Source organism: Ambystoma mexicanum, chromosome 8, assembly GCF_040938575.1.
Source record: "Ambystoma mexicanum isolate Mex_15411 chromosome 8, UKY_AmexF1_1, whole genome shotgun sequence".
NCBI classification, from domain to species: domain Eukaryota; kingdom Metazoa; phylum Chordata; class Amphibia; order Caudata; family Ambystomatidae; genus Ambystoma; species Ambystoma mexicanum.
The window spans coordinates 1268039363-1268058594 of record NC_090929.1 but is presented as its reverse complement, the minus strand read 5'-3'; the positions used below and the strand labels follow the sequence as shown (position 1 = coordinate 1268058594).

Sequence of the window (19232 nt, the reverse complement as noted above, 5' to 3'; positions counted from 1 at the left end):
TTTTTTTTTTTCTTTTTTTTTATTGTATTTGGTAAGATTGCAAACCTTTACAATTTACACAAGATTTTTGAACATATATTTTCAACAATATATAAAACATGTTTCTGATTCCTAGCAAATAAACATAATTCTTTTTGCTACAATTCATATGTGATAGGTCACATTTCCTTATTTTTTTTAAAAAAATTAATCATTGGTATGACAAGACTAAAAGTGAACTTATACAGATCATAAAATCCTTATTAACCTTAGTATTTTAGTGATTTCATACTATGTACATAAAAGATTCATATCCTTTAAATTCTTGTCAATTTCACACAGTAACATAATCAAGTTCATAGTCATTTTGGTACTATTGTCTATCATACACCTAGACCAGAGGGTCATTCTCGCCATCAAAGAAGAGGGATCAAAGTAAGATCCCAGAATACTAAGTCTCTTTATCTCGAAATAGTCACAGAAAACCACCAGATGTTGTAGAGATTCAACCACAGTAACCTTCTGACAGAATCTACAAGCACCAGAATTAATTGATTCCCTACATCTTCCCCATTGGGCTAATCTTTCATTTGTAGGGAATTGGTTCAGTCTGAAGCGGAGGTATAGATTTCTACCAGAAGCTGATGGAAATTGTATAAGATATCTCGGACAAGTACCCCATTTCCTTCTAGTCTGAGCATAGTCCTGATACATGAGATACCTAATTATTCTGTCCGATTGACAACACCAATAATATAATTGCATTTTCCTTTTGCAGCTAGGTAAACCCAAAATTAGATGTTCCTCTGGGATCAAGGTAGCGGACATAATATCCTTCATTTTTTCCACAAATGCTGATATGGACTACCCTGAACTGTGTGATCCTCTGCAAAGACTTTGGTCCATTGACTTTGTCCCAGGCCTCTTGATTTGATTTCCTCACTGTAGTTACTTTTTCTAGATTGCACTGCTTACTTACTTTTTGGTGCTGCTCAACTTTTGTCTAACCTTGTCTTTCCCCCACATTTAAATTGCTGGAGTGCCATTTGAGCTTAACTTGTCCAGAATCTATTGGGTAGGCTGTAGTGTATTAAGAGTGTGACTTTTCTACTGCTTTACTTGGTTTATTGTTTTATAACTGATGTGTAAATAAATGTATATTCTTTTACTCAAAAACCTTGAGTCAGTGTTTGTTTGAACCATAGTAATTGCTGTCCTTTGTGTAACTACTGGTACTGCTCACTTTACTCTTGAGATAAGTCTGGCTGCTCAGCCATCACTACCACTTTACTGTGTAGTACAGGCTTGTACCAAAGGTGAATTTGTACTGTCACGTGTAGTCTTAATTGTGTGTGGTGTTCCCAAAGGGCACTGCATATGATTCTGCCTAACAGTCGTTCACAGTATCAGTTATTGGTATTACTTTCAGTTACATTTTGTTCAGCAATTAATTGACCTTGAATTCACTTGTGTCCTTGAACAGTGATAACCATACTAAGGCATGCATCTGGTGTCCCGGTGTCAGTGGGAACTTCAAACTCTGCTGGGGTTTCAGGCATGAACAACTCATTGGAATGCCCCATTGTATATTCTTTCTTACATTTTCCATCAGCCTAATTTACATTGCCAAAACTGTTCCAAGATGATTTTGAGAGGCAGAGATATCAGGGAAATTTTGGGGAAGTTCATTACTTCTTCAGGGATCTGCCACTCCTTGAATAAATCAGTAACCCTCTTCTGGGAAGTATTTCTAGTTATAAGAGAGCAATGTCCAGCTCCAGGACCAGACTCCTGCAAGTTTACATCTCCGTTCAGGCTAATTGTGTCTTGTGCTTCGTCTACCCAGCTGGGTTCTTGGGATGAGAATGCTTTGCAGTAGGCCCCTGTGTTGCCTTTGTGGCTTCAAAGGGAGGTTGCGCTTTCTGGCCCAGGTGAAGTGAAAAAGAAGCTGCTGTGAGAGAATATAAGTGCTTAAGAGAGCCCATCATTACACCTATCAAACCCCAGCTCGAATATAAACATGTGGTAAATAAGCTCAGATGAGCAGGGGCAAAGGGTAATTTCTTTTTAATTTATTTATTTGTTTTTGGTTTATGAGAAAACCTTTACAAAAGAAGAGTATTAAAAGTTCAGATTTCATACAAAAAGCAATTCTTTCCTGCATATTTAAGAAAACAGAAAGTGAAAGGGTAAAATAAAAGGGTAAAATAGAGGCTCAGAAACCAGGGATTAACTAAGTAGACTGACCCCATTGACTGGAGGGTTCAAGAACATGGCTAGTCTGTTGATAGTTCCTTAAGATAGTAGGCTTCTCCAAAGGTTTTACTATCTCAGCGGTTAGCATTACTTCTTGGCCAGAGATCAGTCTATCCCAAAATGCATCCTGGACTAGGCTCTCCTCTCTGGTTACAAATCTCCCCAGTGATGATACTCTAATCGCCCATGTGCCTTCGCACTCCTGCAGCAAGTGTTCGAGGGATTGTAAGTTCGGAGAGGCACAGATCTTGCAAAGGCTTATTGCCTTCTTGCCCTGGTTTCTTTGGTCCAGTATTTCACCCATATGGGCTATGTTCAGTCTGAGTCTGAGAAAGTTGTTTCTAATTCTTTGGTCCGGGAATTTTTCCAAGTAGTGTGGGATCGTACCATGTTTTCTGTCCGCTTTTTTCTTTTTTTTTCTTTAAGCCTACAGCACCTGGTATTCCCAGGCGGTCTCCCATCCAGGTACTAACTAGGCCCGACACTGCTTAGCTTCTGAGATCAGACGAGATCAGGCGCATTCAGTGTGGTGTGGCCGTAGGCTCTGTCCGCTTTCAGGAATAGGTTTGGGGGGTTAAGCCTTCTGACTCCCTCGATCGTTTGAATCTAGTCCTCCATTTCTAATGTTTTTTTGACTTTCTTAGGATTTTGTATGAGAGTTTCTTTTGTTAATTCCAGCCTGTATAAAATGCAGCCAATCTTTTCTTCTAAGCCGAGAAGTTTTTTTGATTTTGCCTTTTTTAAATGTTGGTTTACGTAAAAAAAAAGAGTAGATACACTGGCTGTGGTTATGTTACGATAGAGGGACAGTAGCTTCCACTCCGCGCGGACACTCAAAGAGGTCAGACCCAACTCAAATCTCAGACTAACGAGAGGAGTGCACAATGGGAGATGAAGGGAAGATTTCCACAAAAGGCCCTCAATTTTGCTCCAATCATAGTTCCACAGAAGAGGCTTTGCCTCGAGGCCATAGAGAAGGACCGGGACAACTTTACCTATGTAGAACTTCTTGAGTGGAATTATTGAGAATTTGCAGAATCTTCCATTCAGATTTTTCATTTGTGCAATAATTTTTGATTTCTTCCCAAGAATGGAGTGTATCACCTTGTTTGAGGTTGGGTGAGCAAGGATTTCGTATCCCAGGTATATTAACTAGTCCACACGTGGAATTACTTTGCTGCCCAAGACCCAGTTTCTCAAGGTCACCTTTTTTTGCATGTTTAAAGATGAGGACCTTAGATTTAGATGGGTTAATTATGAGGCTGTTCAGTTTAGCATATTCGTTAAGTTTAGATAGGAGTTGTTGCAGCCCTATCGCTGAGCCATCCAGTAGCACCAGGTCATCCGCATAGGCTAACCAATGGAGTCTTCTTCCATTAATTCTCGGGCAGATTAATGATGCAGAGGCTAGGAAATCTCCAATGTCTGAAAGAAACAAATTAAAGAATAATGGTGCACCCAAGCAACCTTGTCGTACTCCCTTAAGGACTTGGATTGTTTCTGATAGATTACCGGGTTCGTCCAGTCTCACTCTGATGGTAATGTTCTTGTGGAGTTCTATGAGCATTGCAAGAAGGGGTGCCGGAATCCCCCAATTATTTAGTTTCTGCCAGAGGAGGGATCTGTCTACTAGGTCAAACGCTTTCGATAAATCGACTCATGCCCCGTATAGTGGAGAGCCTTCTTTCTCATTTGAGCTCAACAGGTTCAGGATAAGTCTGTTAAGACTGGTGGAAAGGCCTTACCTGAAACCTGTCTGCTGAGGGGGAAGGATATGTCTAGAGTCCACCCATAAAGTAAGTTCTTTCAATATTAATCTCATGAAGATTTTGCTATCTATGTCCAAAAGGGCGATGGGGCGATAACGCGCTGGGTTTCGCCTGTCACCCCCCTTGAAAAATGGAATAATAAGTGCACTCTTCCATGATGGTGGAAAGACTTTATTCCTTAAAGGGTAAATAGGATTTCACTTAATTTACCTCATATACACTTTTATCTTTAACTTCTACCTTTACACCTTTATATTTTCCCATTGAAATATTTTCACCAATTGTAGCCCTCCCAACCAGCCCAGCAGCCATTGGCGTTGTGAGGTCTCCTTGCAAGGTAACCTCTTCTGATCCTGCCAAACTGTCACTGGTGAACAATTTACTTACCCCTGGTAATGTTCTTTCTGATGGATGTTCCTCTCACAGATTCCTTATCTTTGATATATTTCTTTCCTGCTTTGCAGTCTCTGAAACTGTTTTGACAGCAGAGGGCGCTGTGTGGCATTGAGTCGATGTCCCTTGACGGTTACCATTCCCGTATCCGGAAATTACGTTGATGATAGTATAAATAGCACACATGCTGCCTGTTGCCTCAGTTCCTAGTTTTTCCCTCTTTCTACTCAGCCATCTTGAAAGAGAGAAGTAATATAAAATTCACCAACAGTCAGAGGGGTAGGCTGGGAGGGCGAGGAGGAATCTGTGGGAGGAACATCCATCAGAATCAACATAACCAGGGGTAAGTAACTTGTTATTCTAATAGACTGTGTCCTCCCACTCCCATAGCAGTTTGTAGTTGGAGGTGGGGAAGTGGATTTTTGTACAATTTTGATTACCACGTGATATTGTGCAAAGCGAGCGTCCTGGCTCGCCAATGTGCCTAAACAGTAATGCTTTGAAAAAATGGGGACTGAGGACCAAACTGCGCTATTGCAAATGTCCTGCACTGGTACACCTCTTTGGAGAGCCGGGTGGGACTCCTTTGGTGGAATGGACTCTTGGATTTTGAGACATCTTTTCCTGCGATGGAGTAGCACTCCGAAATGCATAGGATGAGCAAATGTGATATAGCACCCGGTTCAGATATGTTTTCTATAGCTTGAGAAATTACATTCCACAATGTATATGTGTATTTGGGGGGATGGTCGGATAAGCAGCTGCCTTTGAAGTGGAGGTAGCTGTAAAGACTTGGGGGGGTTATCTGTCCTCATGTCCTCTACAAGGCAGAGTAGAAGCACAGAGCACCCCAGCCAAGATTCTCTAAGCAGTAGCAATGTACGGGCAATCAAGGCTTAGCTTTCAGGAGGTGATGCAGGCTGGTTCATAAGTACAGTGTAGTCCCCAATGGTGTCTAGTCAAAGGATCGAATCTAAAGGGTCGACAGGTCAAAGGATCGACACCAAAGGGTTGACAGGTCAAAGGATCGAATTATTTTTTTTAATTATATATTTTTTTTAGGTTTTCGTTTAGGGAAAAAAATGTGGTTTTTAGCAAAAAAAGGGGGTTGGGGGGACCCCCCAAAAAAAACAAAACATGTGAAACAAAAAAAAAACATTCGATCCTTGGACCTGCCGACCCTTCGGTGTCGATCCTTTGACATGTTGACCCTTTCATGGTCGATCCTTTGACTGGCAACCATCCCCAAGCCCCCACAAACGAATGTCCACACACTATGTTAGTGATAACACAGTTCTTTATATAAATAAGGTTCAAGTTATATACACACACAATAACACCCTTTGTGCTCAGGCGATATTATAATGATAAATATGTACAAAATCTATGTGGTACCACTGGTAACTCTTAACTCCTTTAAAATGCACCAACTGCTGACAGTTGTAAATGACATACAAGTCTAATAGCCAAGCGAACCAGCACCAGATATGAGAGGAAAGCCAGCTGGGTTAAACAATTGGGAGAATACTGGGTCCTGTTACTTAGACACAGTTCTGCTTGAGGATCCCCCCACTTGGGAAACCTGTAAATAAAGTGCATCAACAAGCCCAGTCCATATATTATTCAATATAGTCTCAGTTCCTTCTAAAAAGGTTCTACTACCCCAATGTACCTGGTTTAACAGAGTTCTTCGATGGGTCGTCGACAGATCCTTCTTGAGTGAACTCCCTTTAAGGCAGGAGCCACGGATCGTCGAGATTCCGTGAAGAAAAGGTGAACAATGTCATCGAGGCAGCAGCTTCAGTCCTTGCGGTGTTCATCGACTATCGGTCGTGGACGTCCCTCGAAGATGAGGCGTGCGGGGGACCTCTATGACGAGAGTTCGGTGCCACAAAGAGTAAATAAAGAATGTAGGCCCAGCAGGGGCGTCGGGTCATCAGCGGTTGGCGTGGATGATCAGGACTCCACTACGGCTGGCTTTCGGATCTTAGTCAGCGTCTTTGAGGACTTCGGGTGGAACCCACCGGCAGATTCTCCTCAGTTCGTCAGCGACCTCGACTTTCCCCGGCTGGACAAAGCGGTCAATGATGATGAGCAAGGGAGTCTTTGATTCAAATGTCTTAGGCAATGGAGCGTTGCGGCGCCGGTCGACGAGGTTACAGCAGTCCTCCGAACCTCAGTCGACGATGATGAACTTCAATGCCTGGGCACTTCACTTCAGATTCCTCACCGATCCCCGTCTCCGGTCGGCAGTCTTTCGATGACTGGATTCCAGGGAGCCTTGGTGAAGGGTAGCTGGTGCATGATGTTCCCTCATAGCTAGGGAAGAGGTCTCCTAGCCAGGTCCTCTTTTGGATCAGATCTTGGAGACACAACAGCTTTCGGATTCCGTCGAAGGAAAGCAGCAGCAAAGCCTTCTTCTTCCAGCTGGGCTTCAAGGTAAGCATCAAGTTTTGACTTCAGCTTCTGAACAATTCCAGTAAGTGAGAGGTCCCCAGATATACTGTTCTGTCTCTCATTCACACTGCTGAGCCAGGCTCAGACAGCCAATCATTCAGAAGGGCCTTCAGCAGGCAGGCCGCCAATCAGGCTCACAGTGCATTCAGGCCATTCTTCTCCATCCAGACACTTGCATCAAAGAATGTGGATTGGGACAAGTACCCAGCCATTCAGCACTCCACACTGCATTAATTCCAGTTTCGGGCAGGGCTATCTCATTCATTGTGTCACACACTGGAAACCAGACACCCATAACATGAAATGTATATTGGTCACACACTCCATTCACCCAGGTCCCACGCCAAGGGTATACCCACAACATACAGTCACTGGGAAGGCTCCAGCCAGTCTGACCGGGACCTACCCACAATACCATATATGGAACCTGGGAAGGGGCAGAGTCAAGGCCCCCCAGGACTTTGGGAAAACAAGTTAACAGGCAAAAGAAAGCAAGAGGCCACAGGGGTCATGTTGTCTCCTACCAGGAATTAAATGATACCGATGGCAGGGCCTGTGTATCCCAAAATGGAGGATACTCAGGGCACCTGTCAAATTCAGCATGGAGCTGCCATCAGCCCATACCCTGCTCTGTGGGCCACACACAGGTGCCCAAAAACATACACTTGGGGTACAGGGTTGTACCCCCACCCATGGGTGCCATAAGGGTATCCCAAGGGTCTGTTCACCGAACCAAAAAGAGGAAGCGCTGCACTGCCAGGAGTCCCGCATGGATCCCTGTGTAGAAAATAACACAGAACACACCTGAGAAAAGGACTTCAGGACAAGGACATGGAGGCCCTGTCCCTCCAATGCATTTCCAGCATCACAGTATCCACCTGCACCACCAACTCTCTAATGATGGGTGCCTGGAATGAAACTCAGGGTCCACAGAAGAAAGTCAATATTTCTTCACCAACTCCTTGTTCACAGTAGGACTGGAATCTGGATTTTGACCGTTTTTGGAAATGTTTTTTTTAGTGCTGTATGGAAGGGCAGCCAAGATCATCCTGGGTAATATCCTTTGCAGGACGCCTCCACCAAAAATATCACCCTCTTCCTGAAGGTCTATAGGCTGCATTTAGGTGAGACTGCACATCTAGTGTGTCAATTATATCCTCATGGGAGGTATCCAGAGAACTGGCTTCCTCCTTCAGACAAGTAGATAGGTCTTATAGGCAGGATTAATCCGAGATCAATTCTTCTGAAAAGTTAAGAGTTAAAAAACGTCGTCTTCCTCCAAAATGGACCTACATGATTTGAATAAATCAGTCTTCGACTGAGGTTTGAAGCTCAAAGTTGGGTCTGAGGTCCATGTCAATGTCAAAGGGCCCTTTGATTTTGACTCTTTGAAGGAGGAAGTCACAGAAGCTTTTGGCTTTGATGTTGACTCTGTGGTCAACGCTACTTGAGACAACAACCCTGAGGCCTTCAGAATCGGGCTTTTGGGCACATGGGTGGAAGCCTTACTTGATTCCTTGTCGGTCTTGGAAGATGCTGTGGGATCCATTGTCTTTTTTGACTCTTTCCGGGGACCAGAATGGGCCGCCTTCAAGAATACCTCCATAATTTCTTCACTGAACTTTTCCCATTCGGCCGCATAGGCGGTCTTATTGAGACAGCGTACCTGATGCTTGTTGGGCGAGAAGTCGGAAGATGAGGAATAATAGCTTAATTTCTTTGACTTCTTCTGTGACGACAAAGAAGAAGAATGACGGGAGTCGCTCCTGGATCTCGACTGTTTGGAATGTTTAGAGCGATTTCTGGGCCTTTCTAGAGACTTGTCTCCGGTGGTGCTTCTACCTTTGGAAGATTTTCTCTTTAAAGGTGTGGAAGACGGAGACTTGGAAACCGACTGACCTAGGGTGAGTTTTGAACTGTTCTTTCAAGGCTTTACTGGTCATTGATTGGCAGGAGTCGCATTCAGTGACTTTGTGTTCTATGCCGATGCACCAAGACAAATCTTGTGTTGATCAGTGATTGACATCTTTGAGTCACAGTCTGCACATCCCTTAAAGCCTGTTTTTGGCATATACATCATGAAGAGTCCCAAAAAGAATTATGTTAGTCGAAGAGAATTGCGTTCGGTATTATCACTATAAACCCTTTTCGGTTTATAGTGATAATACCGAACGCAAAAATCTCGAAAACAAAAATATCGAAAAAAAAAGGCCGAAAACAAAAATATCGAATTTTTTTTTTATGACGTTTTTTTTTCGAAATGGGGGGGTTCCCCCCAAACCCCCTTTTTTCTATTTTTTTTTATTTTAACCGTTTTTTTTTACTTACCTGACCCCCAAAAACACATAAATAAATAATTAAATTATTCGAGATTTTTTTTTTCGAGATTTTTGTTTCGAGATTTTTGTCGTTCGGTATTATTGATTCGGCCTTTTGACTGACCACCATGGAAAAGATTAATTCTAAACCTTCCAGCCATCACTTCTTTTGTTTCACTTAGTCTCAGCCATCACTTCTTTTGTTTCACTTAGTCTCCAGGAAAGGGACGGGTATGCTCATATTTGGGTCCCGAAACTGCTGTCCTTAGAGACCCAAGCCACAACTCACTGATGATGCCCTAGGAGGCAGAAACATGTTTGGGGTTGCTTCTGGCCTTGTGCAAAAGGGATGTGACCAAGAATTTTGGGCTGGACTGCCCCTTTTGGGGTGAGAGCAAACCTGATTTGCATATGGTCTTTCCCCGTTCTGTAATGATTGGCAGGCTAAAGAACAATATACTGAAGGGTTGCCCATGTCTATGCCAGAGGTTAAGATTAATTCTAAATCTTCCAGCCACCATCTCTTTTATTTTGATTAAAACTCTATACTCAACATATACCCAATATACATATCACAAATATTAAAAATTCTCTTAGTCCCTATGCCAGGTGCTGAGGAAAGTCACATATGCTGGACAAAATTGCTAGATTCCACTCCGCCAGCCACAGAAATGAAATCTCTCAAATTTGATTCACTTCGCCTATGTCTGCCGTTCCACCACGGCTGCGGATTCGGCCAAAACTTTCACACTCGTTCAGCGGGTTGTGAAATGCTAAATATTCGCTGTTGCATGCCAAAGCACACTGAAACCACACCAAAACCTGCCGGAAACCACCAAAGCCTGAGCACACAGCAAATTGTGTACCTTGCGTATTTCATACGATTTTCTTTTGCACGCACACACACATTACCTAATTGAAGTTTCGCCATGTAGGACACACATTTTGTGATCGTGCGCATGCGCTTAGCGCCGCATTTGGGCATAGTGAGACCGAACCGGTTCGTCATGCCCTGACACGTTTGAGGCACCTCTGAATGGTTTGTGAGGGTGAAATCTGACAACGGTGCTCAAAACATACTTTTGTACCGGTGCAAAGGTTTGAGCGGGTGAACTCACACGATGGTGCGCGAAACTCACGAGAACATAATTCAATTACTAAAGCTCGTTCAAGTTTTCAAATGTAAATTATTTTATTCAAACAAAAAGATTGTGTTTTTTTTAAACGACCTGTTTTTCAGTTTAACAGCCCTAGCGCTATTTAAAACACTGTATGGCCAATCACAAGAAATGTACTATGAGTAACTCTGACAGCCTTGACTGAAAGCTGAGCAGGCTATTCGATTCACAAATAATTTACTATCATTAACTCTAACTTACTTCTGAATATATAAACATATGCTAGGAGTACGTTCGAAGCACATCAGTTACTGAAAGTAATTTCTCTGTGAATCGAATTTATCTCTACATGTTTAAGTCAAAGGTAAGTCAGGGGATCTTCTCTGTGAACTGGCTCCTGTATTTGCAAGAGGATTAACTGTCAACAGTGTCCCTCGCCAGATTTCTTCCATTTAAAGAAATCAGTTTCCACTGTACTCTAGAAAGTGTTACTTATTTCCTATTTCCTGGGAATTACAAAAACGGAGTATAAACAAATCAAGGTCAGATGGTAATTATTCATTCTTCATATCCAATGTAGTCATGCTGGAGAACGGTGGCTTCAAAGAAGCAACCTGCTTCTTTTCTTACATGGAACGGTTGAAAACCTAGCAGCTCAGATGGGCCAGTCTGTTGTAAATCAGTTACTCACCTAATCGTTTTGTGAACAACAAGGCCCTCTCCAAGGGTAACTCAAAGTTACTTATTGTAACGTGGGAATTGACTCTATAGTTTATACAAAGCACCATTGCATTGTCCTAATTGCAACGATCGATGCTGTTTTAGATTACATGTGCACTGTGTGTAGTCATAAAAAGGCACTCTTCATAATTAACCATTCTAAAACTGCTTTTGAAATTTTAAAATAAAAATCTATATTGTTTTAACTCACACAGCTTAACTGTGGATCATCTGAATGGATGGCTAGAAGATTTTCTGGTGGGTTCAGTGCCTTAAGGAATCTTGTAACAAGCATACTTCGCCCTTCGGTGTCAAAAACAGCGGTTAAGATCCTTCTTTGTGGGAACATTGTCTTACAACACCTTCGAAAATTGAACGCAGTTTGCAGGAGTTTGTCATCTTCATGATCTGTAATCTAGAGTCAATTCAAATATGTTAAAGCCTAAGATAGGTCTTATAAGTTCATATGCAGTTCTTATTATTGTTCCCCAAATCCCACTAGATTCTCACAAGTTCTTATAAGTTACTTATAAGAATCCTATAAGGCATTTTCATATGGGACACTTTCAGATGTGAAGTTGAACACCGCAAAAACATACTCACCGTCCAATATGGATCATTATCACTGTCCTAAAATAAAAAAAGAAAACATACACTATTTGAATCTTTCTTATTACAGATATACAAAAGTGCACATCAAAACAATAACTGTGTTTACATAAAGAAATACAATGATGCCATAATCAGAAGAGGGCGAAAGGGTTGTTACGGTAAGAGCCGTGGGACAGCAAATCATATTAGTACTAGTAACTGCAACACATGAAGGTAAAGTTTGTTGCTTACAGGCACACGTGAAGTCATACTTCCAGGGGTGAGGTTTCAGAATATTTACCAGTCCTCAGCTCGCTTTTTCATCATTTGCAATTTTGACACACACACTAATTTATTTAGTTTTAAATGTTGGGGGTGAATAGTGATCTAGGGTTCAACTGTGCACGCACAATGTAATCCAGATGTCTATGGTTGCTAGCAGAGTCATGCAGAAGATGGGTTCAATGGCCACAACTGTACTTGTAGGTTGTGATGGATGGTTGTGAAACATCCCTTTGAAAAATGAATTCTATTTTGTGTACCCTAGATTCTTTGGCATGCTCATGGCCCTATACTATACTTGGGTAGTGGTTGGGAGACTCACTGGTAACCACCCCAAGCATTTAATCTTTAGGGGTGAGTGACCTCTCGACCCTGATCAATGGAGGAGTGGAACCAGATCTGCAAGAGGAGCATTTAGATAGAGAGAGAGGGAAGGCATAGGAGAAGGTAATTGAAGTATATGGTTGTGGTGGGACATCAAAGAGCAGAGAGAGATTGGGTTCAGTGGCTTGCTTGCCAGGACTATAAGAGGGAGCATTGCTAATAGGCCTCAGGAGAACCCTGTAAGGACCTTAGTGTAGACTCCTGTCTTCCTTTGACTCCGGGCCTTAATTTAACGCAGGCTCCAGCATGAAACCCACTACAGAACAACCGTCAGGCCTTCATGGGTCCCCCCCCTGCTACCGTAGTCTAGCTGCACAAGAACATTGTCATGAAAGCTAGAACTTTCAGGAACTAGAACTATGCTGAAAGAAAGACTGACAGGGAAGGACCCGAGATTGTCAGCAGTATTTCATTTTGAGTTATTGAGTTTTGTTATCATCATCACACAGCAGCTTTATTCTGTATAAAAACCATCAAACCATACATCATAAATAATTGGTAAAACCATAAAGAAATAAAGCGTTTAAAACAAACTATTTTCCAAAATGACAGTAAATATATAAAATTTGAAAAGTGGATTAAACAAACAGCGATTTTAACATGCTTCTGTTGTGTATGATCTTCACTGTTGTTTGTCCTTAGAAACAATTGAGTAAAGAGTGTTTAAATGAAAGCGGTTATTTTTAACCAGTGTAGGCCTCCTCAGGCATGCTTAATGGAGGAATTTGGTGACAAAAGAAACATTAAGATCATCTGAATTTTTACAAAATGCCATTGCCTCATCCGTCTATGGAATACCCGCCATCCTTACAAAGCGGGAGTAGGTATCTCACTCTTAAAACTTTGTTACCTGTAAATAAAAAAATGAAATGGATCGAGGTCCCATCTTGTGCACCACATACCAGGAACATTGCACTCACTCTTTGAGCAATTCCAGTTTGTCGTGAAGCTCGAAACTCTGAGTGAATTGGACCTAAGTTCGATATAAAGTGCATGTGCAAAAAGGTGCTTGATGACATCGAGGTATTGCTCAAACCCAAAGTTCTATTTGGTTCTAAGGTTGGTCACTCCACTGCTGAGCTTGAGCCATGCTTCTTCCATGGGGCGCCTGGTCTCCTCTCTGGCAGCTCTGTTCACCAGCTCTTTAGCTTATTTTGTAATTTCTTGTGGCGATTCTCGAAGATGGTGAAGGATTCATTTATATAGCCAGGTCTTCACATGTCTGAACCATGGGAGCGAACGACAACCTTCTAAGGTTAGAATATGTCTCAACATATTTCTTTATCTTGTCAAACCCGGGGCCGACCAGATCCTCACCCAATATAATTTACATGTGATGCAAATAAGATGATTGATGGAACACAGGTCGCACTCCAAACGTACAATAGCATTTGGGGCACTCCTGAGCTGTAAGAGCAAGGATTTCAGAAACCAGGGCCTGAGCTCTCGTGTGACCCCAGATTTCTGCACCATAGAGGGCTGATGGTAAGGCTTGAAATCTGTAAAGTTGGAGTGCTTGAGTTCGTGCACCCCCACCTTAGCTCGACAAGAGCATCCTGATCCCTCCACTATGCTTTTCCACCAGGGTCACAGTGGTTTTCGTTATTTGCTGCATCCAAAGACAAGTTTCAAAAAATCTGTTGTTCAGATAATCAAGTAGTACGTCATCATTGTCGATATTCAAATTGGTGCACCTAGCCAATCTGTGCCTGAAAACCATAGTCTTGGTTTTCACCTTATTCAACCCCAGTCATAGAACTTTGCATCTGCTGTTGAATCCGGCCAAGGTGTGTCTGAGGCCCATCGGGGTAGTTGCCAACAACACTGCATCGTCGGTGAAGAACGGTGCTGAGAATTTATAATTTCCCATCTTTGGGGCAGTGCGCTGTCAACTCCTCTATTACCTCATTGATATAGAGGCAAAAGAGGAGAGGAGCCAGGACTCCCCCTGTCGTACACCTCTCTAAACATCGAAAGGCTGGGTTACTTCCCCACCAAGACCCCATCGAGCAGTTAACATATTTTGTGAATACAGTTTCTGGATCATAGCCAGCAAGATTTTAGGGGTAGTGTATTTGCCCAAGACTTCACAGAGCGATTTCCTTGGAACACAATCAAAAGCAGTCCTTAAATCAACATAGACCACATACATTTTGGCTCTATTGAGTATCATGTGTTTTATTAGGATCAGATAAGATCAAGTCGTAAGCTTTGGTCAATTGTGCTAGTGCCTTGCTGAAATCCAGCTTGTAGATGGCTCATGATGCCTGCTGACTCGACCCAATCCTGGAGGCACTCAAGGATGTAAGTGATTTCAACGCGGCATTCCACCTAAGTCAATGCCTAGCGTGTGATGCACAACTGGAACCCTTAATTATTTATTTATGTCTATAAGTTCTTTTATTTCTGAATGATGTACCCATATATCACGCCCCTCTCTTTGAATGAGGAAGCAGGCTGTTTTGCAAAATTAAAAATATTTATTTTATGGATTTGCACAATATATATGTCACACTACTTTAACGGTTATACAATGATCACCAATGGGGTGATGTCACAATAAATCTCTTTAATCACACGGAGTAATGATAGGAAAAATAATGCAACATAGAAATAATACTTTTGTGTGGGTTCAATCAAAATGCCATGTGATCACTCTTGCCCCCTGCACACTACTCAATCCCCCCAATATGCAATATAAGGAGATGGAAGGGGAGAAACCAGGTTTCAGGAATGCAGAATTCAACAAAATAGTATCAATCACAATTTCCCCCTAGCAAACACAGAGAAAAAAGAGGAATGATTGCAAACTTGTCAAAAATGGTTTAACGTTGGCTTTGCATGAATGGTGAAAACACTGAAAATGTATTTAATTCACTAAAATGATTTCAATACTAGTGGGAGCATCTTGGTATCGTTTCAAACAAACACTAGCAATGATTATTGAGTAACTAGCAAGTCGAGAACTTAATTCTGAGGTCGGATGCAATGAACAGCTATTTCACAAGTGATGGATTTGAGCCAAATGAAAAATTCGCGGCACACTTTTCTGCGCGCGGTGAGCGCGATTACGGAAGAACCATAAGGAGTTGGGATGCGGTTTTGGGTGCATAGGAAAGCTGAGGATGTTAGCTTCAAGTAGACACTTAAATACACGGTGACAAAGTTATGAAGGTTTTTGTGGGGGTCGTTTCTTCAGAAAGAGTCACATTTTCAAAAGAAAGATGCGCTTTTTAAAATGATAAACAAGATTTCTTTACACTAGGGGTAGACTATGAAGCCGCAAACTACACAATAGCGCAGCCACTAGCCCAGGATATCACTGGTTGATTTGGCCTGTCGAGACGCTCGCCTTTCTTCAGAAAATATATTAGCGCAAAGATGATTTTTAACACTTCTATTACAAAGGACTATAGGGTAAGTGTAACGCTCACCTGGTATCCACGGGGACATCACTCAGCCTGTTCTGACCTCTTACGACCTCAAACCCTTCCCTGGAGTCTAGTGAACTGGAGACTGGGCCTGAAACACAGGATTGGTAGAGTTTAACTCCCTATTGTCTCTGTGTGCTTGAACCCCTTCTTCCCCGGGGTCCAACCCTTCCCTTTGATCCACAGCTCACCTTGTTTTCTTGGAAAGTGTGCTCTCCGTCCTGCTTTCAGCGCAGTGGCACATTGATTGATGCAGGCTTGTTGCTGCCTAGTTACTTCACTGGCAAGAGTCCGACAGGTAAGTATAATAAGTCTTTTGAACGGTTCTCTAACTTCGTTCCTTTCCTTCCTTAGATGATGGCCTGCGTCCGGGGATGGCGACGTGCTGATGAGATGAGTAGCGCTGAAGGTGAGAGTGCGATGCGCGATGCGACCCTTTCGTATTTGTATTGAACTGAGTTCTTTTTCTGTGTCTTTTAGGTGCCGCGACGTTTTCAGCGTGGATGCCGGTTATGAAGAAGAAATGCGGTGAGTAAGCACGGTATGCGGCGCCTCTAGATGTTTCCACGCTAACCTGGAGTGTCTTTTCCCTCTTGCAGATGGATGAGAAGTTCCAGAGACAGAGTTCCCCCAGAGCGGCTGGGATTCAGGTAAGCGTTTGAAGCTCGTACAGTCTTTAAAAATAAGCGAAGATTTGCTGAATGCTTACTAATGTCTTTTTTCTGTTCTTTTCCCTTTTCCTTAGGAAGTGGCGTGCCGGGATGGGAATGACACCGCCGAAGATGCCCGCAGAACAGAAGAAGCGATGAATGATGGGCAGAAGCGCCGCAAGGTAAAGCTGTTCCTAACAGTGTTCTTGTTCTTGCAGGAGCTGAGCGCAGAAGAAAGATGCAGGCCTACTGGAGACCGATCGAACACGGTGAGTGTCACGCTGCAGGTGCAGAAAACACAAAGCATGTTTCTCAGCCTGGGCATGGCTTAAATAGTCTCTGGATATCCCAGGTGTCTCTGGGCTGAACCACACCCAAAAGACTAGACTGCACATGCAGTTCTGGGAACCGAAATATGTGGGGGCATCCATCTTGTCCCCATCAAAGCACTACAAGTCCAATCCCCAATGTTATCCTATGCGAGTGAGTGAGTCTGGTGCCACAACTTCAAGTGGGTCTTTGGATGGATGGAGAGGCCCTTGATGGCCATGTGGGTGATCGTGGCCTAGCTCCAGCCTGACATCTTGGAGGGCTGGGGACATGAGGGGCAGGAATCATGACAGTAAGAGAAAGAGTTCAGGTAAGACAAAAAGATTTTAACAAAGCAGTTCGGGAAATAAGAGAATGGGTTTGGATGGGATGACTTATGGATAATACATATGCTAGGGACAATCCTATGCTATAGATACTCACTACCAATGTTTGGAATGGACCCGTCAGAGATCTGGTCAGAGATTTTCTGTACTGGAATTCTGCTAGCACACCGGACTGGGCTCAAGGCGCTCTCGTTCTGCAATCAGCAAGGCACTCTGGACACTGCACGGCGGGATTGGACTGTATCTCACGGGTTCTGGTTTGCAGCTATCTGGTCAAAGCTCGGCTCTACTGGGTTGGATCTCTGGATTCTGGCAATAATTCTTAGCAAGAAAGCAGCAACAGCACAGCCAGGCTGTTCTTGGGTTCCCCTTAGAAATCTGGGGTAAAATCTGGTTTCAGGACTTTTAAAGGCCAAGCTGAGAATGGTTCACCCTTGGAAATGGGCCTTTCTGGTTTCAAAGTTCTGGAGTATGGATTTCTCTTGCAAAGTGCTCCGCCAGCAATCGGTTGGTGGGTGAATGTGTCTCTAGGTCCTAAACTGTCTCTATTTATGTCTTTTCTAAAGGGGTGGGTAGGTTGAATTATACTAGGCACACCCCTAGGGATTCTATTGGTTAGAGTATTTCCTCTATCCTGATTCAAGAAGAAAACATGGTGTCATGATGATGCTGTATTTGATGATCCAGGGAGAACCTCCCCTTTGTTTCTGCACATGAAATCTATTTTTCATACAAGACATATTTACAATTTTTCAAACTTAATACCAAGAGCATACTTATATCAGATATTTGTTGGAGCAAGTATTCATTCGAGCGCCGTCTCGGTGAGAGCTTGGGTTCAGATTTGGCAATTTTCTGCACTTTTAATCTAGTACCCAATGTCAGATTTGTCCACATTTTTGCACATATTTGCGCATAACATCTGGGCATAATCATGTGACGTTCCATGTTTCTCGCATCACCACAATTGCTACAAAACCACAAATTCTGTAGTCTTGTCCCTGACCATAGCACAGAGTTCTGAGTAGTTTTAAAACCGTGACCAAAATGTTCATGTTAACAACACTATATTGTACAAACTTTTACAAATGTTCACAGACCTCTGTCAGTCCTTTTAAAACATATACTTTCTTGTGTTTTAAAGATACACATAACTGTCTGTCCCGCCTCCAAAGTTTTGGTGAGTCAAGAGCAATCTCCGCCTCTCTTCCTCTGGCAGGAGTTTCTGTTGACACTTGCATCCGCATATTCCTTTCAGCCAAGGAAACCCTTTGTCTCTCTTGGGGGCAGCAGAGAAAAATCCCCTCCCCTTTTCATTAACATCTGACTGAGAGTTCCTGGGGCAGAGAGCAAAAGGAAGGCACCTTTTGTTTGGGGTACGCTGTGAAATTTGCCTTTGAAGTCTCTAATTCCAGTCTTTTTAAAACATAGAGATTGAACAGTGGCAACCTATATTGCTTTTGGTGGCAAGTCACTTCTTTTCCACAATTTGATTTTAATGCACAAGTTTAACTTCTAATGCACTTAACTGACAGCTTTCATACAGGCAGCCGACGATACTGCGCCCATATTTTACAGATTTTCACAGGCAAGCACCTTTTGTTTATGTGGATATTCTTGTGATGAAATCTGCTTCTCCTGACATTGTGTGCTTATGTGGATTCTTTAAATAAAGTGATGATTAAAACCCAGCAAGGATGTTGGATCTTTTATGATGCTTTGAACCATGATTTTGCAATTTCAGCAGCCAAGGGAAAAAAAAAGATTTCAGAGCACTTTGGGTTTCCTGGCAATGAAGCACTGCCTCTCATGAAGTTTCCATATGCACTCTGTGGGCAGCCCACTGACAGGCTTTGGCAGTGTGGTCTCCTGTTCCCCACTGACACAGGCAAAGTAGATTGCAGCCAACTTTCTGGTTTCACAGCGCAATTCTCAGGGGGCTTAGCACGCATAGGGCTTTTTGCAGCCATTTTGTTGGTTCTGGTGCCACCAGCACACAGTAATGTCGCAGGGCAGAGCCTAGTGGGTCAATACATCCCACAAGGATGACTTTGGCAAAGATTTTCCCTGCTGCATCGATTGGGGATATTGGGTGATAGTTCCCTGTGGTGGCCCTTTCACCCTTTTTGTAGATGGGTACTTTCTCTGCTGCACACCATGAGTGAGGAACGTTTCCCAGGTAACTGGCAGTGTTAAAGACGCAACATAGCACTGCCCCCCTGACTGAT

General features: G+C 42.9%; 1 protein-coding gene and 1 non-coding gene across 2 annotated transcripts in view; both read right to left on the bottom strand.

Annotated features, from left to right (window-relative positions):
- The window catches only part of CC2D2B (coiled-coil and C2 domain containing 2B), a 2924037-nt gene that overhangs the window by 814301 nt on the left and 2090504 nt on the right, over positions 1 to 19232 (bottom strand). Inside the window, exons 13-14 of the mRNA XM_069611382.1 lie at positions 11614 to 11640; positions 11222 to 11425 (exon numbers count right to left, since the gene is read on the bottom strand). Of these exons, the coding sequence (XP_069467483.1) occupies positions 11222 to 11425; positions 11614 to 11640 (231 nt within the window). The remainder of the gene's footprint in view (positions 1 to 11221; positions 11426 to 11613; positions 11641 to 19232) is intronic.
- On the bottom strand, positions 2660 to 2778 carry LOC138477678 (5S ribosomal RNA). Its single transcript, XR_011271615.1, has one exon. It is a non-coding gene; the product is annotated as a 5S ribosomal RNA (ribosomal RNA).